Here is a 21,928-nt window from a genome sequence, read left to right on the forward strand (position 1 = left end):
TTTCACATGCAGGTTTCTTTATGGGCACAGGGCAGGGAGTATCCCTCTTCCAGGGAACAAGGCATGACGCATCCCTCCACGTCACAGGGGCCGACAGCAGAGCCAATCTGGACGTCAAGATCATCCCCAGGAGGCCAGGCAGCAGCAGGCCGGGCCTCCCCACTCTCCAGGGCCAGGCTCGGCCAAGTGCAGATCCTGCCCAGCCTGGGAATGGCCGTTAGTCCTCCACCCTCCCCTGGAAATCTAATTTTAAGTGGTCTCTATTTCAGGAGTGATGAAAAAGACCTGAGGGTAGCACATATAACCTGAGACCCAGAGCTGCAGGATGCCACACAGCGCCAGGAAGGAGCCTCCAACTCATGGTGCTTTTCCCTGGCACCTGGGCTCAAAAGGCACAGGGGTGACAAGAACTATAGCCGGGGCTTTTCAACATCAGGAGGGCATCATCCAGAATGGGTGGTGCCTACTTTCACCCGCTGTGTAGACCCACGGACAAGGGGGAGTTTCACAAATAAGCCCTCATTTACTAGTCAGGATAAATGTCCATGAGGTAAAACAGAGAGGGAGAGAACACTGCTTCTCTTACCGGACTATTTTAAGTAAATGTGCAGAACACCCAGGTTCTTTTCAAAATAGTTTTTTCTTTCTTTCTTTCTTTCTTTTTTTGTTTTTTAAGATTTTATTTATTTATTTAGACAGAGACATAGTGAGAGAGGGAACACAAGCAGGGGGAGTGGGAGAGGGAGAAGGAGAAGCAGACTTCCCGCTGAGCAGGGAGCCCGATGGGGGGCTCGATCCCAGGACCCTGGGATCATGACCTGAGCCAAAGGCAGATGCTTAACGACTGAGCCACCCAGGCGCCCCTAGTTTCTTCTTTCTGAGAGGATCTGTGAGGACCAGAACTACTGGGTACTATCCTCATAGTTGAAGATTTTTATCACAAGAGCACAAGTCTTTCATAATTTAAACAGAAACTACCAATAAAAAATCTAAATTAAAAATGTAAGGGGAGGCTCCTGGGTAGCTCAGCTGGTGAAGCATCTGCCTTTGGCTCAGGTCATGACCTGGGGGGTCCTAGGATGGGGCCCTGCATCGGGCTCCCTGCTCAGCGGGAGTCTGCTTCTCCCTCTGCCTCTGCCTCTCCCCATTTGTGCACACACACTCATGCTCCCTCTCTCTCAAATAAATAAATAAACAAATAAAATCTTTAAAAAAAAAAAAAAAAAAAAAAAATATATATATATATATATATATATGGGGAGCAAAAAGTTAACACTGATTAAAATTAAGTTGAGAGGGGCGCCTGGGTGGCTCAGTCGTTAAGCGTCTGCCTTCGGCTCAGGTCATGATCCCAGAGTCCTGGGATCGAGTCCCACATCGGGCTCCCTGCTCGGTGGGAAGCCTGCTTCTCCCTCTCCCACTCCCCCTGCTTGTGTTCCTGCTCTTGCTCTCTCTCTCTGTCAAATAAATAAATAAAATCTTAAAAAAAAAAAAAACAAAAAACTAAGTTGAGAATATGGGTGAGCTATAAAACTTCATGTTCTTCTTTTTATTTTGCAACATTTCATGAATGTAAAAAGAGAAAAGGGAAACACGTTTCACATAAGGTTTCTTCCCAGAGGCCGGGCAAGAAGGCCCTGGCCATTCGCAGGGCGCGCTGGTGCTTGGGTCTCCCCCCAGCCTGTGCAAGCCCCCGGCCTCATCACAGCCACGTGGGGCTCCCACCTCAGCAAAGGGGCTGCTCTGAACCTTCATTTCTTTGCTGGAAAAGGAAAAATGCCACAAGACAGGCACAACTCATTCAGGTAGCAAACAGAGGTACTGACTAAACTGAGGCCACGAGAACCCGGAGGCCAGCAGGTTTGGGGCTGCACCTCTAGCAGGGGTCAAGGCTGTGCTGTTTTATATATTGTTTTAAATAACAGAGAAACAGTAAAGGTCGTTAAATGTTTCCCAAAAGCTCTGAAGAGATATTGATACTGACACTTCCAAACGAAGGGACAGAAAAGCTTCCTAAGACCTTGCTAATGGGACACAAGGACACAAGATGGAATCTGTTGACTGGTTAGAATAAAAATTAACTGCATCAAAAACCAAACCAAACCAAACAGAAAGATCAACAGATAGATGCCTTTTAAAGCTTTCATCTACAAAGTCACGGCTTAGGTATTTTAACCATGTGATTTACTTGGTGGTAGGCGGCCCCAAATCACCCTCAAAACCGGAGTAGAACCCTGGAGGGGCCTGAGACCCTCGCCTGGGGAAGAACACCGCCCTGGTAACGGGGTCCCCTAGCTACAAGCGCTGAGAAAAGTCAGCCTTCCCAAGGAAAATACACTCGTTCAAGAAAGAGCAGCGGCAGGTACTCACTGTGGAAAAAGAGCCTTCACCAAGAATTTTCCCAAACTTGAAGTCTTCAGGCCGTTTCTTCCGAGGCTGTGGCGGCGGCTGTGTGGTGTGCTGCAGTGAGTTGGTGCTTGGCCGGGCCTCGGCCGCGGTGCTGTCCATGGTGGGGCCCTGTCTGCTACCACCGCTGGGAATGCCAGGGGCTATGCCGGACTCAGTCTGGGTCCTCACCATTGATGGGGATGGGCAAGCACATAACACCACGCTGGACTGAATTGGAACAGTGTCATACTGGTGGACACAGGAAAAAGAGGTAAGACTCAGAGTGGCTCACTTTTCCTAAATGTATGAACTAAAGTGTTAACACCAAGTACAGGGCAAGCCATCTGACATTCTGCCACGGGTTCAGGCCACTGTTCTCCTCTCCTAAGTCCCTTCCCTGCTCAAATCCCAGCCCCCACCCCTCGTCCCATGTGCCCAGCAACCCCACCATCCAGCTCCTATCTGCCCTCACTCTCCTCCGTCAGCACTGAGTGAATCTCCAACCACCCCTGCCACAGCCAGTTGGCCTTCCCATCACTGCCCAACCTCAATGCCACCTGCAGCCAACACCAGCCCAGAGAGGAAGCCAGTCCAAACTCTTTGACCACGGTGTCCGCATCCAGAACTCCTTGCCTAATCACCTACCCACACCTTATACAAAGCTGGACACACAGAAGGTACTCAGGGCTTGAACACACAGACTGACTTAAGACTGGATCCCACAACTAAATAGAATTTTAACCTAACAGTCCTAGAGCATGAAGTAGAACTTCATGGAAAGAAGACTCCAGGAACTGTCAGCTACACATAAGAGTTACAGCTGAGGGTGCCTGGGTGGCTCCGTCGGTTGAGCGCCCGACTCTTTGAGCTCAGCTCAGGTCATGATCTCGGGGTCATGAGTTCAAGCCTGGTGTTGAGCTCCCCACCGGGTACAGAGCCTATTTCAAAAAGAAAAAGTTACAGTTGATAAAAATAAACAAGTTTCTCAAAAAAGACAGCAGTGGACTAACTGGTTAACAACTGGGAAACTACCTGATCTAGAGCCCAGCTGCTCACTTCAACCAAAGTTACCTCCAAGCCAGATAGAGTGTTAGGTTTTTAAATTACTTAAACAAATTCAAAATTTAACAAATTTTAAAAATTATTCAAGGGGCGCCTGGGTGGCTCAGTTGTTAAGCGACTGCCTTCGGCTCGGGTCATGATCCTGGAGTCCTGGGATTGAGTCCCACATCGGGCTCCCTGCTTAGTGGGGAGTCTGCTTCTCCCTCTGACCCTCACCCCTTTCATTCTCTCTCTCTCTGTCATTCTCTCTCTCTCAAAAATAAAATTAAAAAAAAAATTATTCAATGGAATCCCTACTAACATCCCAGCTGGCTTCTTTGCAGAAATTGACGAGCTGATCCTAAAATTCACATGGGACACAGAAAAGCCAAATAATCTCAGAAAAGAACAAAGCTGAACAACTACGTTATCACACGACCTGATTTCAAAGCTTACTACAAAGCTACAGTAACCAAGACAGGGTGGTCTCGGCACAGGACAGATGCAGAGAAGAACGGAATACAGCTTAGAAGTACAGGCCTAGAGGGTGCCTGGGTGGCTCAGTCGTTAAGCGTCTGCCTTCAGCTCAGGTCATGATCCCAGGGTCCTGGGATCGAGTCCCACATCGGGCTCCCTGCTCGGCAGGAAGCCTGCTTCTCCCTCTCCCGCTCCCCCTGCTTGTGTTCCTGCTCTCGCTATCTCTCTGTCAAATAAATAAATAAAATCTTTAAAAAAAAAAAAAGAAGTACAGGCCTAGATGTCTACAGTCTACTCATACTTGAGAAGGGCACCATGACCCTTCAATGAGTAGGGACATTCTTTTCAACAAATGTATAGCCACACACAAAAAGAATGAAATCGAATGCCTTTCCTGTATCATATACAAAACCTAGTTCAAATGTACCAAAGATCTACATGTAAGAACTAAAACCATAAAACTCTTAGAAGAAAATCTATGAGTAAATCCTCCTGACCTTGGCAATGGCTTCTTAGATATGAGACCAAAAGCACAAACAACAAAAGAAAAAAAAAAAAAAACACAGATCAAAGGGACTATACCAAAATTAAAAACTTCTGCGCTTCAAAAGCACCATCAAGAAAGTGAAAAGACAACTCATGGAATGGAAGAAAGTATGTGTAAATCATGTATCTGCTAAGGGACTTGTATGCAGAAGACATAAAGAGCTCTTACAACTCAATTAAAACACACACACACACACACACACACACACACACACACACACTTAAAAACCAGGCAAGGGATCTGAATAAACATTTATCCAGAAAGACACATAAATGGCCAATAAGCACACGATGAGATGCTCAACATCATTAGTCATTAAGGAAATGCACATCAAAGCCACAAGGAGGTTCCTCTTCACACCCACAAGGGTGGCTAGAATCAAAAAGACAGTAACAAGTGTTGGTGAGGATGTGGAGAAGTCGGGACCCTCACCCACTGCTCTGGGAATGTAAAATAGTGCAGCCGTTTTGGCAGACAGTCTGGCAGTTTCTCAAAAGGAAACAGGCGCCATATAAGCGAGCAATTCCACTCCTAGGTGTATACCCAGGAGAAATCGAAATCTATGTCCACATGAAACCTGTACAAGAATGTTCACAGCAGCATGAGACCTAACAACCCAATGGTGAAAACAACCCAGATGTCCACCAATGGATAAATGGATAAACAAAACATAGTCTAGCCAAAAAACTGAGTATTATTCAGCCATTAAAAGGAAGTACTGATACACACTACAACATAAATGAACATGGAAAACATTATGCTCAGTCAAAAGGGCCAGACACAAAAAGCCACATATTGTGGGATTCCATTTCCATGAAATATCCAGAAGAGACAGATCCACAGACAGAAAGCAGATGAATGGTCATCAGGGGCTGGCGGGTGAGGGGTCTGCTAATGGGTCTTGGGTTTCTTTTTAGGGTGTTGAAAACGCTCTGGAACTAGATTGTGATGATGGCTGTATAACCTCATGACTACACTAAAACCCACTGAATTATTTAAACAGGTGAACTGTACAGTATACAAATTATGTCTCAATAAGCTGCTAACAATAATTATATCACATATGACTGCATTCATTTATATACAAGAACTCATTCAAATTTATACACCATCAAGATTTTAGGTGAAGAAATGGACAAAGGGTAGGCACCAAAAAAACTCAAAGAACCAAGAGACGAAAATGCACAAGGTATCCAAAGACAATGGCACTGGACATTTGTAATTACGGGAGAGGCTAGAAGACAGACAGACAGTAATGACGATTAAATATGTTCACAACACACAGGAACACCAAATGCTGGCAAGGCCAGGATAAAAGAGGGCACCTCTCTAACTGTGGCTGGCACCAATAAACCCATGTTTTCTGGAAAGCAATTTGGTAATTTGTGAAGAAAGCAAATGACAGAACAGTTGCCAATGAGACACAAAGAAATACTACAGAGACGGGAGAAGAAATAGTAAAAATTTAGGTGGGCATTAAGAAAGGATTAGACATGGGTGCCTGGGTGGCTCAGTTGGTTGAGCAACTGCCTTCAGCTCAGGTCATGATCCTGGAGTCCTGGGATCGAGTCCCGCATCAGGCTACCTGCTCAGCAGGGAGTCTGCTTCTCCCTCTGACCCTCCCCCCTCTCATGTGCTCTCTCTCTCCTCTCATCCTTTCTCAAATAAATAAATAAAATCTTTAAAAAAAAAAAAAAAAAAAAAAGAAAGGATTAGACAAGGGCGCCTGGGTGGCTCAGTCGTTAAGCATCTGCCTTCGGCTCGGGTCATGATCCCAGGGTCCTGGGATCGAGCCCCACATCATGCTCCCTGCTCGGCGGGGAGTCTGCTTCTCCCTCTCCCACTCCCTCTGCCCTGCCCGAGCTCTCTACCTCTCTCTCTCATTCTCCCTCTCAAATAAATAAATAAAATCTTGGGGGAAAAAAAAGGATTAGACAGTCTCAAAGTTAAATCAGAAATATATACAAGTTCACCCACAACCACAAAGAAAATTGCCTTTCCCAGCTCTGACTCTGAAGTGTTCTAGCAGTGACATCATGAGCCAACCCACCACCAGATTGTTGGAGAACACCACAAAATGAACCCAGAGCATCCAGACTGCTTCTAATAGTACTCCCCATTAAAAGAACTCAGGAAAAAAAAAAAAAAACCACACAAAAAACAACACAGGACAGCAGTTAACACCATGTTGAAAAAGGAGGAGGCCCTCACAAGTGTCTGTGGTAGGAGGAAAGGGTGGGGAAGCTGGCCTGGAGCGGCTGTCACTAGCCAAGCTGTGACCCTGTAAACCCTAAAAAGCCATCAGTAAGTACAGCTAATCAGAATAAGCCAAAACAGAAAGATCCTGAGTCTGTAAGGATATACACAGGTGATAAGAAGTCTATCAATACTATAAAAAGGCAGGTTGATTACAATGAACATTTCACTTTATAAATCTGAGTAACTAAGGGAGTGGTCTTACAGAGTCTGTCTCTTGTACTGTTTGTTCATAAAGGACAGACAAACATTTCCTCTCCATTTAAACAGGGCAAGGAGACACACAGGGAACTATGAAGAAACCAGAGGCCTGTAGAAAGTGTGCCACGAACAGGAAGGACAGGTGGGCAGGTAGCCAGTACTGTGCCCTGGGTGACAGCTCAGCCATCACAAGAGGAGAGCCGAAGGAGAAGCTCATCTTGAGATGCACTAAGCACATGAAGTCCAAAACCAATCTAGAGAGACACGATGAGGGCAGAGGCAGAGAAGGCAGCAGCAGGGGGCAAGAGGCAGGAGCCCGCGCAGCCCCCACAGTGCTGCTTGAGCCCCTCTCCCTGCAGCAGGCCGGCCCCAGGAAGGCTGGCTCAGGCAGGGTCGGCCCCGAAGACACACCAGGCCCCAGCTCCCAGCCAAGGGATCACCATCAATGCTGGGGCCGCACCACAGCTGGGAGGAGGCAGGCCTCTGTCACGTATAGGTCTGTGGAGAGCATGAGAACCGCAGGCAAGGTGCAGGCCCACCTTGGAGATTTTGTGGGTTCAGTTTCACCACTGCAATAGAGTGAATGTCACAAGAAAGTGAGTCAAATAAACTTCTCGGTTTCCCAGTACTTAAAAAATTATGCCTACCCTCTATTGTAGTCCAGTAAGCGCCCAGTAGCATTATGTCGAAAAAAACAATGTCTATGCCTTAAATAAAAAAATACTTTATTGCTAAAAAATGCTAACCATCAGGAAGTCTAGCTAGCTCAGTCAGTGGACCATGAGTTCAAGACCCACATTGGGTGCATAGAGCTTACTTTAAAAAACAAACAAACAAACAACTATCATCTGAGCTTTCAGAAGTTGTAATCACTGATCACAGATCACCATAACAAATATGGTAATAATGAAAAGTTTGAAATGTAAGAATTACCAAAATGTGACACAGAGACACAAAGTGAGCAAATGCTATTGGAAGAAAGGAACTGACTGACTTGCTCAGGGTTGTCACAAACTTTCAAGTTGTTAAAAACACAGCATCTGTGAAGGGTAATAAAGTGAAGCTCAATAAAACGAGCTATGCCTGTGACCAGTATGAAGAAATTACCCAAACACCCAGTATCAGGGAAACATTTGGAGAATGACTAATTGACTTTGTAAAAATTACCTAAGAGAATCTGAGTTTTTAAATGTAGTAGTACACAGTACAAATGTGACCAGCGGGCCAGGTCCTCTAGCTGGACTGCGAGTTGAAGTGCACCATTTATTTATGGAAAATGGCTGTTTTCTTGAATGCTCTATGGCTCGGCAGTAAGCCAAGTGTGCCTCACATATTTCATAAATACTCCATCTCACAGGAGGTACCAAGGGTTGGACCAAGCTGAGGAGCAGTCAGTACCTTAATGGTTTGTCCCTTTATAAGCAAAGCATGTACCATTAACAGAAGCATCATCAAATTCAGTAACTTCCCCCCAGAGATGAGCAGGAACTTCTCTGCCCTCCGAGGCAGTTAAGTGGGGAAGAGTCACAGTCGCCAGGCTAAGGCCCATCAAGAACTATGACAGGCCTGGACTGTCCTCACAAGCCAGGCCAGCTACACTGGCAAGCGACGGCTGTGCACACAGAGCCCTGGGCGTTCACGGGACTCCTGGACACAACCAAGGGCACGTGCTCCCTGGGCCTCCAGGGTCATCCCGGGTGCAGACCCTCAGGTGCAGGACCGAGGAGCAGCTGGACTGTGTGACTTAAAGGATACACACAAGGGAGGGGAAGTGGGAAGGAGCCAGCACTTCCAATAGCACAGTCCCGGGCAGGACAGCAGTGCTGCGAACTAATCTGGCCACAGGGCCCCATGGGGGATGGGAGAGAAGAGTACGGCCTGTCTCTGTCATGCCCGCCCCCCCCACCTGTCCCAGCTACTCTGTAAATCAGATCAATGTGGCCTCACCTAAATTCACCTGTGTGCCCAGTCTGCTGTCAAGCAAGGCTCAAGGAGACAGCAGAAGAGACGCACGAGACCATGACACACACTGCTTTAATTCAAAACCAACAAGAGAAATACTGACCAAAATCTCAAACATGAAGTTAATAAAGAACGAAATGTGACGGGCTGATTCATGGACCTGGAGAAATGTTAATTGTGCATGGACAAGATTCTGGACTCAATGACAGTTCCAGTAAACGCACTGCCACATCTTCACGTGGATGGTTGGGCACAGGTGGGGGACAGCCCAAGGCTTCTTCACAGGGGGCAGAACCTCAGTCCTGGGAGGTGCGGCAGGTGACATCCAAGAGCAGTGAAGAGTTTCCCAAAGGGTCAGCCACTAGGCCCGAGGAGGCTGGGCACTGCAGGCAGCAGCTGTCCACGGCCACAGAAAGCCAGGGGGCCCTGGAGACCTGGGCAGGACAACCCCCACCCAGCAAACTGGCTATTCTGGGGACAAAGGACCCTGATAGCAAACATCCTGGGAGGGATGATAAGAATGATTACACTGGCTTCAGGAGCACTTAGCAAGAAAAGCTGTCTTCAGCACAGACTTCCTGACCGCAAACTGACCAACGGCAACACCAGTCCCCCCACAAACAATGACCAGGTAAGTCTGATGGGACTCTAGTTTACAAGCATGTGTTCCTGAGAGCTTTCTTTCATCAAAGTGGTGTCTATGGTCGTTAAAAGGTCTCCAGAAGAGATTCTCAAAGGAGAGCACTGCCCACCCCCCCAGCAGGCCCCACCCAGGCAGAGCGGCCGTGGAACACCCCTCTGCCGGTTCCCAGGCTCTGTGGCAGGCTGCTGGCCACGCTGTGCGGTGCACTGGGAACTAATGGGCTGGGTTTTGTTTCTTTTTTTTTTTTAAAGGTTTTTTTTAAGATTTTATTTATTTTTTTTGACAGAGAGCACAAGTAGGCAGAGAGGCAGGCAGAGGGAGAGGGAGAAGCAGGCTCCCCGCTGAGCAGGGATTCCCTACTCAGGACTTGATCCCAGGACCCTGGGATCATGACCTGAGCAGAAGGCGGATGCTTAACCGACTGAGCCAGCCAGGCGCCCTAATGGGCTGTCTTGATGAATGCGGACCTGACCCAACAGACCCTGTGACCCAGAGCAGCACGTGGCCTGGCACTGCTGAGGAAGTAGAGCGTCACACTGGAGAAAACCTGCTCCCTTCCTCTCTGCCATCCGTCCACATGTGAGGACGGTAAGCGCCACAGAAAATGCCCAGGCCACCTGAGCAGGTGTGAGAGGAGAAGTGCCATTTCAAAGTCAGGAGGTGTATGCATTCTGCTGGGAGTGGCAGAGGGAGAGAGATAGGACTCGGACCGCGACCAGCCACTCTCCCGCACACCTGCAGTGCCAGGGGGCTGCCCCGTGTCCACACACGGGATGTAGGGGACTCCAAGCCTGAGGCTGCAGCAGTCCAGGGCCAAGAGCACCAGGAGGCCCACATGTGCTCCCGGAGCTCCTTCCCAAAATGAGTGCCTGTTCCCTGGCCAGAAGCAGTGAGCATGAGAACAGCCTCCGTCTCTTGGCTGCCCCAACATGGGGCTCATTCTGGGAGTCACCAAGGCCACACTAAAGCACAGCCTGCTACGGGGGAGCCGACCACCGTGAGCTCCTAGTCTTAGGAAGTTTGCAGCCACTGACACATCTTCCATCCCAGTGGTTCTCATCTAGGCTGATTCTGCTCCCCAGGGGACCCTTAGCGATGTCTGGAGACATTTTGGGGTGCTAACTGGGGGAGGGAAAAGGGGTACTGCATCTGGTAGGTAGATGCAGAGATGCTGTAAACACCCCACAATGAACAGGACGGCCCCACAACAAAGAATGATCAGGTCTGAGTGGCAACAGTTCCTGGGGGAGAAGTCCTGCTCTATTCTGGCAAACTCCATGCTCCCCCCCCCAGGAAGAACCCCACCAAGTGTTCAGTGACCCCCCCTGAAAGCATGCAGCCCTCAGGGAGGCCCCGTGGAGCAGGAGGGAGAAGGAAGGACAAGGACCGGAAGCTGGGATCCACGGAGAGCGGCAGGTAGACCCAGTCTGAAAAAGGCATGTTAACAAACCCTAATGCCGTGTTTGGGAAACAACAACAAACTCCCATGACCTAAACAGTATACAGGACAGTGCTGATGAGGCTTGGCGGTAAGACTCCCAACCAGGGGTGTGGCTTCACACCGAGCAATACCAGACTGGGGCAGAAGAAAGCACAGCACCAACGTGCTCCCAGCTCTCCCGAGCCCAGTGGCGGTGCAAGGAAGCGGGGCCAGTAGCTGCTGCGGGAACTGGAGGAGAGGCACAGAAGGGGGTGGGTACACCCCCAACGGGTGGGTGGGGGTAACAGCCCACTCCCTCAGCAGCCAGACCCACATTCAACTCTCAAGAGGGTAAGAACGGCAATCCAGCAAAGACGCCCGCATCTGAAGTGTCTCCCCACAGCCCCCTGCTCTTGGGAAAGCAGCCCGCTGCTCCAACAGCAGCTGCGAGGCCTGGGCTGGGGACGAGCCCTGGCTTCTTATTCAGTTTCTCCAGGGCTCTGGGCTCAGCTGGCCAACACACAGGTTTTGGCTGGAACTCTGCTTGACAATGCTGTTTCCAAATGCCAGCCTTTGACATTTCACCTGCTGTAAGATTATACTCAATAATTTCTCTAATTTAAGATTTTTTTAAACTAATGAAATAAACTCTCAACTTGGAGCTGGAAAAGTAGAAACAGCTAGAAGCCCACTCTGAGTGCCGTAAAGAACACCATTTATTCCATGGTAAAGCAGGCATATGCAAATAAGAACTCATCCAGCCAGAAGTGGCACATGAGAGAGAAGCCACTGAGCACGCCAGACCTGCAGCCTCTCAGCCTGTCCCAGAATGACAGCTCCCGGAGGGAGGCACCTCTCTGGGAAGGAGCTCTCCCTAGACAGCAGGTAAAGGGGCCTGGGATTGAGCCCCACGTGGGGCTCCCTGCTCAGCGGGGAGTCTGCTTCTCCCTCTGCCCCTCCCCCTGGTCATGCTCACTCTCTCTAAAAAATGAATAAAAAATTAAAAAAAAAAACTTACAACAATCCCACACATTATTCTTACCACTGTACCCCGCAGGTGGTCTAGGACTGAGATCCTGGGCAGAGAAACACTGTGTTCTGTATACTTCACGGAGACTGTCATGAGATAAAAGCTAAGCCCTGCTTTTCCCCACCTGTAAACACGAATGCACCTGATACTCTTACCTTTCCTGGCAAGTTCACCCTGCCCCAAAGCACAATTCCAATGAAAGGTTAGAAGGCATTAATAAGCCTCTCCTTTAAGAGACCCACAGCACCTTAGTATAAAAACTATTTAGTCGTCTTCCTGTATTGTTGGTAGCTGGCTGAAACCGTCAGCCTGAGCCGAGCCGTGCCGTGCCTGCTTTGGTTTGGCAGGTACCGAAGTAGAAGGCTTGGCCATAGTAAGAAGAGACAAACAGGGCGCTTGCTCCAGAGATGGAGACACTGGAGGGTGGTGAGTGGCCCTGAGACCAGGCTCAGCAGGGGCGGGGAGAGGACACCAAGTGCCTCCACACAAACCAGCAGGCGGCACATACAGTCACAACCACCACCCCCTCTACCTCTCATTCCCAGGGCCCCACTGCCTCCGCCCCAACCCTCCACCCCCTGGCTCAGCAGATTCTATTGTTTGCCACAATTTAGAGCACATCCAGCAACCCCTGTCCTGGGAGGGTAAGGGGAGCTCCAAGACCTTGAACCCACCCAGTGCAGACAACTCAGGCTGTCAGGGAGACTCCCATAAGTACACCTTACTCTCCAAAGCCACGGATTCTCTGTTACTTCATAGGAACATATGTGCTCATTTTGCTCATCAGTTTCCTTTTTTTTTTTTTTTAAGACTTTATTTATCTGACAGAGCGAGCGTGTGTAAGCGGCGGGGGGGGGGGGGTGGGCAGAGGGAGAGGGACAAGCAGACTCCACACTGAGCATGGAGCCCGACTCGAGGCTCAATCTCACAACCCTGAGATCATGACCTGAGCTGAAACCAAGAATCAGATGCTCAACTGAATGTGCCACCCAGGCGCCCTGCTCATCAGAGTTTCTTAAAGAAGGTCAATTAACTACTTTATTAATTCAATAAACATTACCACTGTGCTTGCAACCGTCCAGGGACATGGCCATAAGGCAGATGTAGTCCCTGCCCCTAGGAAGCGACATCCCGACAGGGTAATGGGCCTGATGTCATTTACAAAACTGGCTGGCCAAAGCTGAGAGGGTGGCCACGACAGAGATGGGCCAGTGCTGGGGGCACGAAGTAGCCCAAGCAGACCTGTGGCTGCCATGGGGCTAAAGCGTGAGTTGGCAGGAGGCTTGGTGGAGGGAGTCTCTCAGGTGCTGGGAGTGGCCTCAGGTGGAGAGCCAGGAGGGTGCTGGCAGCTTAGATGGGGCTGCACAGCAAGGAGGAGAATATTCATGTACAGAAAGTAAAATGTAATGACAGCTAATCATGTATCACATTTTTTTAAAGACTTATTTATTTTAGAGAGAGAGAGACAAAGAGAGAGCGTGTGCTTGGGCGAGGGAAACGGCGGGTGGGGGGGGAGAAGAAAGAGAGAGAGAGAGAGAATGAGTATCTGAGCTCAGAGTCTGATGCAGGCCAATCCCATGACCCTGAGATCATGACCCTGAGATCATGACCTGAGCTGGAACCAAGATCCGGCTGCCTCACCGACCACACCCCCCACACCCCGGGTGCCCCGCATGCATCACACATTTTAAAGTTTCACTTTCCTCTAATGTTTCAGATTCAAAATACAGCAGCTGTCACGAGTCAGAAAGAAAAGCAAGTCATTCTGAAATCAACATCCAAGTTAAGTGTAGAAAGAACTCTGGATTTTTGAGATGGCGATAACAGATGCTGTAAGACAGACAGACAGACACAGACACACCTGCTTTGCCATTATGTGCTTTACGTCAAACGCCAGAGCCCCCCCGCAGCTTCAGCGATTTGAAGCAAATGCAGCCCCATCAAGACCACAATGCTTTACGCACTTCAACAAATGTTCACTGAGTACCTACTATGTGCCATGCACCGCTCTACGTATTGGAGATGCAACAAAGAACACAGCCAAGCCTACACCGTTAAGAAGGCTACATTCTGGGGGCTCCTGGGTGGCTCAGTCGGTTGCGTGGCTGCCTTCAGCTCAGGTCATGATCCTAGGGTCCTGGGATCGAGTCCCACATTGGGCTTCTTGCTCAGCAGGAAGCCTGCTTCTCCCTCTGCCTGCCACTCCCGCTACTTGTGCTCTCTCGGTCCCCCCACTCTCTGTCAAATGAATAAATAAAATCTAAAAAAAAAAAAAAGGCGGCTACATTCTGGTATGGCACACAGACACCCCAAAAAACAAACAACAGGTAGTGTTGCAGTGTTGGATGGTGATAACTACCATGAGAAAAGAACAGCCAGGAAGGAAGACAGGACTATTTGAGGTGAGTAGCTGTGGGATATGCAAATTTAAACACAGAAGCCCTTACTGGGAAAGTGACATCGGAGCAAAAACTCAAGGAGATGGGGAAAGCCCCAAGAAATCTGGGGAGAACCTTCTCAGCAGAGGACTGGCCAGTGCAAAGGCCCTGAGGCAAGAGCACCTCTAGACTCAGCAGCCCAGTTTGACCCACAGTACAGGCCACCTCCAGACAGAACCCCTGGGTGCCAGGAAGGGACCTCAGCGCCCCTGAAAAATCCCTTCTGGGGTCACTTCTGGTAAGCTCTGGGTACCTCGAAGTGCAGGGGTGGGAGCATGAGAAATGGGGCTGCCCAGAAGGGCCCAAGCATCTCCTGAACCAGACTGTGATGCTACCCTAGCCCCAGCTGTACTATCCTGCGTCAGCCCTGGGCTCTGAGATGCTGGCCACCAGACCTCTGCTACTCTGGTGTCCCCTCTGCTCCAGCAATTATGGGCACAATCACATAGGAACCTGTCATGGGCAGCCTTCCTCCTTCATGGAAATCTGCAATTTCCTTCCTGTCTCAGCCACCGCATGCCAGCCAAGCACCTCAGTGCAAGACCCACCTCTCAGGGCCCCTCCCTGACAGAGATGTTTGTAGGGTCAGCTGGATGCTCGTGCTTTCTCTTCCCAAAGCTGTAACTCACGGGCATGAGTATGTTCTAGTGATGAAGTTTACTTCTGTAGCTAAGAAAGATAGCCACAGTATGACTCTTTGAAGCATTTAAGCATCAACTGTGAAACAAAAAGCCTAAGAGAAAAGCCCTCTTCCAGTGTGAAAAGTCCAAATGTTTATTTGTATAATAGCTGTTATTCTTAACAGCTAATTTTTTTTTTAAACGTCTCGAGGTGGTACTTAAGCAGCATAAACAGCATGGAACCGGTCTGCCACAATCTGGGGGAAACGTGCTGACTGGTGGCCTCACAGGGCGGGTTCTGGTCCCGAGATGCCCCTTCCAGCTTGCCAGCACTCCGCCCTGTGGAGGCAGCACAGCTCGGGGATCGCGGGTGACCCAGGACCTGCGCTGAGTCATTCCCTCCCGGCACAACCCAGTCAGCTTACCACCCACCTGATGACCCAAAATTGTGGTAAGTAAATAATTTTGGTTACTCAATAGCTTCTGAAATTTAAATTTCTAGAGAAATTTAAAGTAACAAAACCCTAGTTATGCCTGTCCCGCATCCCCATCCTCCCTAATAAAATGAAGCTGATCACAAGAAAAGTTCTCAAGAACACAGCCCTCTGCCTGGTCCCATGGGCACCATGTCACCATGAGAGTTATGATCGCTCGCCTTTCCTACCCACACGTGCATACCCCAAGTCCAAGCCCCTCACACCCAAGGAATGGCTGGGCGCTGCGAGCTGCTTCGCCAGCCTCACAGCAGGGGCCGGCCTACATCAGTGCTGCCCCTCTCCTGCCAGGAGCCCCCCCACGGGCATGCCCAGCCCCTACCGTTCGGCCCCCACTTCCCAGTACCAGCACCCCACCATCTCCCCCTCCCTCAGAAGAAGATCCCCTTCTGTGTTTCTCCCCTACCTCCTGTGCGGCTGGTGAGGACAAGCTTCAGTAACTGCCTCACCACTGAGAATGGGAAAGATGTGTCTGTGGCGAAGCTTGCTCGAGAACGAGGAAGGACAGCTGTTCTCAATTGAACTGGCTACAAGAATCAGTGCCACTGACTTCTGGCACCTTGAAGCCTCTGGAAAAGGTGTCACCATGTCCCCCCCAGCTCCTCTCAACATGCATCTCATTCTGTACAGATGAGTGTGTGGTAGACAGTAAGCAGGAGTGCTACCTGCCGTGCTCCCTCACCTTTTCAGAGTGGGGATGACAAGCAGCCCTTCACAAGAGCGACTCTGACAGGAAGACAAGCACGAGTCTTAAACAACTGATTCCTAAACAACTGATTCCGAGAGGTGCCTGGATGACTCAGGTGGCTGGCCGGCCAGCAGGCTCTTGATCCCAAACCCCCAACGTGGGACTCCATGCTGAGTGTGAAGTCGGCTTGAGGATTCTCACTCCCTCTGCCCCTCCCCCTGCGCGCATGCACAAGCACCGCTCTTAAATAAATCTTAAAACAAACAAATAAACAAAACCCTGACTTCCAAGTGAACTTGTAAGAATACAATCCATTTGTAAACTGGGCATTTTCCGTACACTTTAACTTGTTTCATACAAATTGTATGTAAAAACTTAAAGAATTTCAACTTCTTTGACAGTTTGAGTGTTGAATTCAACAGTCCCCTCTTAGAAGTACAAACTTTCAAGGGAGAATTAATTTGAAATCAAGTTACATTTTCATATCCACCAAAAACGTATTAAGTAAGCCTCAACTAGGGGCGCTGGGGTGGCTCAGTCGTTAAGTGTCTGCCTTCAGCTCAGGTCATGATCCCGGGGTCCTGGGATCGAGCCCCACATCGGGCTCCCTGCTCGGCGGGAAACCTGCTTCTCCCTCTCCCACTCCCCCTGCTTGTGTTCCCTCTCTCGCTGCGCCTCTCTCTGTCAAATAAATAAATAAAATCTTTAAAAAAAAAAAAAAGTAAGGCTCAACTGAACTATATAGTACACTGCTCACCCACTAAGAGTTAAGGAAAATATCAGCATCAAAATATCCAGTATCTACCATTCACAACTGCTAAAAGTAACAAATGTTTTTGACACACAAATTAAAACACAAATAAACTTGGGACAAAGGAGAACAAATGACCCACAGATTTCCTTCGCACGTCCCACCCAGTCTCAGGCACCAGACAAGACAGCTTCACTAACCCTTAGGAGACTGCCAGGTAGATGGAAGCTTATTTTAATTTTTTTAAAGATTTTCTTTTTAAGTAATCTTTACACCCAACATGGAACCCAAACCTACAACCCCCCGAGGCCGAGAGTTGCATGCTCCACTGACTCAACCAGCCAGGCGCCCCTGGAAGCTTATTTTGAAAATACAGAGCCCCATGTTTTTAAAGCACATCTCACAGTCAGTAATCAGTGGTGGCAAGACGGCCCTCACTGGGCAGGTGGGAAAGCGCAGGCAGGGGTGAGCAAGCTCAGCCAGGCCAGAGGAGGCTGCTGCCAGTGTCTGGGGAGAAGCCACAGTAACTCCCAGGGCTGCCACGTCTACACAGGGGACAGAGGATGGGGCTCAAGCTGTAAAGGTGCTCTTGAGCCTGAAGTGGTTTGAAGTGGTTTGAAGGTGGTGTTAGGATGGGAAACTCATGGTTTTTCCTCTTTTGTTTAAAAAATGTACTTTAAAACACTTCACAATGAAAAGTGATTTATCCACACATCCCACTGAACACCTACTAAGAGCCCAATCCTACCTGAGCCTCTGGGACAAGAAGGAGAAAAGGCAACAGCACCTGGGTGGACACCAGGAGGCAGAGGAGCGGGATTTGCAGGAAGAGGACTAACTGGCAATTCTCAGATCCCTCCAGATGTTTCTTTATCTGTGTCTTATCTTTATCTCTTCAGGAAGGATAAAATGCAAATTAAGCAAGGATTTCAAACAAAGACGGAGCTTGGGGAGTCTGACGCCGGACTCAGGGCTGGTGTGATGAGAAAGTCTTTCACCTTGAGGGGAAGGCCACATCTCCGCACAAGCCAAGGATTCAAAGCTGTGGCCCTACACCCTCCATATGCGAGCAATGCAAGTAGGTTCTTGAAACATGTCTTGGCTCCTAACAATTTTACATTTTTTTTTTTTTTTAAGATTTTATTTATTTGACAGAGAGCACAAGTAGGCAGAGCGGCAGGCAGAAGGAGGGAGTTGCAGGCTCTCTGCTGAGCAGGGAGCCCGACATGGGGCTCGATCCCGATCCCAGGACCCCGAGATCATGACCTGAGCTGAAGGCAGCCGCTTAACCGACTGAGCCCTCCAGGCGCCCCGGGTTTTTACATTTCTACAAACACACTGAGGAAGAACCTAATTCCATGACACCACAAGAATAAATATCCAAACTCTTAATCATTAGTTACTAAGCTGTCTAAACCTTCTTCGTATGAACTACTAGTCTGGGCCTCAGATAGACAAGTTACAAGAAAGAAGCATTAGCATGAAACTGTTGGAACTTGCACTCCACAGGTTCGGATCTCAGCTCTGCTCCTCACTGGCTGTCTGACCTTGAACAAGTTACATCAGTCACCTCTCAGTGGCTCAGACTCTCCACCTCATAGCCAAGGATAAGGAGAACCAGAGCTCCCAGGCTTGCTGTAAGGATTTATTTGAGAGAGAGAGCACAAGCAGGAGGGGCAGAAGGAGAGGAAGAGAATCTTATAAGGGCAGAGCCTGACACGGGGCTCGATCCCACCACCCCAAGATCATGACCTGAGCAGAAACCAAGAGCTGAACTACACTCAACCGAGTTACCCAGGCACCCCTTGCTGTGAGGATTTAATGAGTTAATCTATGCAAAGCACACCAGCCAGACTACTCAGAGGGAGCACACTAGAAGCACTTTTACGATTAAATAACACAGAAGACACACAAAGGTTTCCCATCCAAGGGTCATCAGATCATAAATTAAGCCTTTTGAGGCAAAAAATGAAGCCCATCCCCTTCACAAATGTGGTTTATGTGTCTAAGTAAAATGGAATCCACTATATACGGTCTTGGGAGGCCCAATTCTAACTCTGAGGCAGATAAAATGATACAGGAAGGCTGAGCCCCCTAACCACCAGGAGAGAAACCACGATCAAAATCAGGCCCTTCTATGGTCAAGATGCTGCCACGCAGCTTAAGGTTCCAGCCAGCAACCTCTCCTTGGGAAAGGATCCCAAACTCAAAAAGCTAAGTGGTCTTTAAACACTGTCTGGGCAGAGCATGCTCTGGGGCTCTGAAACACCCTGAGAGAGGTATAGGCGAGACACCACACCGTGGGAACACCTCCCGCGAGGCCCCTGTATAAAAACAGGTGGGAAGCTGCCCCCAATTCGGCCAGCTCACCCCCAAAGGAACACTGCTCTCACATCAACTGGGCTCAGTGGCAAAGAATATTTCAGTAAGAACCTCCTCCCACCCCAAGAGATCCCACAAAGCAAGGCCCAGCAACCACTGCTGCCTCCCCAACAGCCCCAACTTCCACCACGAGGAACAACTGTGGTGCAGTAGCAAAATCCAGGACCCAAGTTCTAGATTTGTGACTTAGCTGAAACCAGGGGTAACCATGGGGAAGCCACACTCTCTGAACCATAATTTACTCTTCTATCAAATGAGCTTGATAACATCGACCCAGCCCTTGAGGGCTGCTGAGTGCCTTCAAGAGACAAGAGCAGGAAGCAGCCTGTGAGGTGTGTCGGCAGACCAGGCGTGGCTAGGACCTAAGGTGGCGGGAGGGATTCTCGGCCTGGTGCCTGTCTGCCTGAGCTCCTAACACACACTGGGCCACATGCTCTGCGGGCCACACAAGACTAGTGGCCACCAGTCCTCCAGTGCAGCACCACACAAAGCCAAAGGCAGCTTCTCCTAACCAGTGTGGAACCACATTCACCAGCAGAAGCTCCAGGTGGTCAGCAGGCTGGATTTAAAGAAGACCAGAGTAAGACTGTTTCCATTGTTCGACGGAACAGGGTGGAGAAAGGGCAAGAAGGAAGGGAGAAGCATTCAGTGGGTAATCCCTGAGGATGCCACTGCACCTGTCTTCCACGCTGTCCTCCAGCCCCTTGGAGCCCGCCCCCCAGCAAGAAGCAGGAGAGGCAGGTGGCAGAACACAAGGTCGGGGCTACCAGCCACCTTGGTCTAGTCCTCGGGCCTGACAGATGGCAGCCCTCAGCAAACACTGCCTCCTCACTGTTAACTCTGTACGGACGTCACCACACACACACTAGGCGACGCTGAAGTACAGTCTGCGTGGACACAGAAGCTCTGCTTACTTCCCGAATTTTGGAAGTGCCTAAAGGTAACCTTCACACACCATTAAGTTGATTAACATGAACATCAGGATGCCAGTTACCCCTGGACCGCAGGGGATAAGATTACAATCAGGAGGGTCACTCAGAAGGCTCCTAAGAACTTAGCCAAACCCTATGTTTAATGCAGGGTGGTGGGTACACATGTGAATCTGTTTATGTGTTCATTCTTTTAATTCCCCATATAATTATATATACCCCTTATAGGTACATCTTTACCACTGCTTAAGGTAAAATTAATGAAATGCTATTTTTTCTCTACTTCTAATAAATAATTAACATTTATTAAGTGCTTACTGTTTCCTACAGACTCCTCTCAGCATTTTACACATATTATCATGGTTAGTCCTCAAAATAACTCTCAACATCCCCCCCCCTTTTTTTTTAAGATTTTATTTGACAGACACAGTGAGAGAGGGAATATAAGCGGGGGAGTGGGAGAGGGAGAAGCAGGCTCTCCGCTGAGCAGGGAGCCCAATGTGGGGCTTGATCCCAGGATCCTGTGATCATGACCTCAGCCGAAGGCAGACGCTTAATAACTAAGCCACCCAGGGACCCCTCACATCCCTTTTTTTGGGGACACTGACACACAAGGCAGATCCCTGGCCATAGTCCCACACCCAGCAGTGAAGCCACATTCAAACTCCACCCCAGTTAGCAGAGGGTGTCTCAGATGCTGATATTCCATATCAGCCAGGTAATGAAGAAGTGGGGCCCTAACCTGGCAGGCCCTTCGTGGGGTGCATTTAGTAATCACTACTATAAAACACCTTAGGCTCACACCCTCTGCCCTGGCAAATTCATATGCACAGAATCTAGCCCAAAGAATAAGAAATTCAGACTAAAATTTGCATTACAAAAACATTCAAGGGCGCCTGGCTGGCTCCGTCGGTGGAGCATACAACTCTAGATCTCAGGGTTGTGAGTTCGAGCCCCACAGTGGATGCAGAGATTACTTAAAAAACAAAAACAAAAACAAAAACAAACAAAAAGCATTCATTAAGAAATTACTAACAACTGGAAAACTGGAAACAGCCTTCGTAAACGTCCACCAACAGAAGCTCGCGGTTTACCCAGAGAGGACTGAAGCAGAGGGTTACAGAAAAGCTCAAGCAAAAATGTTAAGTGAAAACAGGAGACAAAACCATGTCAGGTCCAACAGGGGTCCCAATTTAGTTTAAAAAAAAAAAGAAGAAGAAGAAGACAGAAAGGAAACAATGAGAATTGCTGGGCCACTGGGTGAAAAACAGATCTTCTAGTGGGCTCCCTGTAACTATTAACCTTGTTAGCTGCCAAGGACAAAGTCCGACCTGGGCAGGGCCAACAGGGCTGGCACAGGAGCTCCCAGCGGGTAGGGGCTTCGAGAGGCCTTCTGAGTGGCCCACCCACCACAGGGGCCACTAAGTCCTCCAAGGACACTGGTGATATCACATGGGACCAACAGACCTTTTGAACTTCCAGGTTCACCAGTTCACTCATTCAACAAGGACTCACAATGTGTGATGAGATACTTGCTAACAAGATGAATAAGCTAGTATCTTTCTGACACAGATCCTCTGAGTGGGGCAGAAATCATTACCTACCAGTGGGGGCCCAGTGTGGAAATCCTACTTCTGCTTTTCAAGCCTGTCATCCCGGAG

The 21,928-nt window shown here is 49.1% G+C and overlaps 1 protein-coding gene across 3 annotated transcripts in view; it reads right to left on the reverse strand.

The window, feature by feature from the left end:
* Window positions 1–21,928, reverse strand: part of PDPK1 (3-phosphoinositide dependent protein kinase 1) — an 82,999-nt gene that overhangs the window by 42,921 nt on the left and 18,150 nt on the right. For 2 of the 3 annotated variants that reach the window (XM_036083200.2, XM_036083199.2), the window contains one exon: window positions 2,371–2,637. In XM_036083200.2, coding sequence (XP_035939093.2) covers window positions 2,371–2,637 — 267 coding nt within the window. Of the gene's footprint in view, window positions 1–2,370; window positions 2,638–21,871 lie in introns of all 3 variants that reach the window. The other variant, XM_036083201.2, reaches the window with a different exon arrangement.

Source organism: Halichoerus grypus, chromosome 6, assembly GCF_964656455.1.
Source record: "Halichoerus grypus chromosome 6, mHalGry1.hap1.1, whole genome shotgun sequence".
NCBI lineage: Eukaryota > Metazoa > Chordata > Mammalia > Carnivora > Phocidae > Halichoerus > Halichoerus grypus.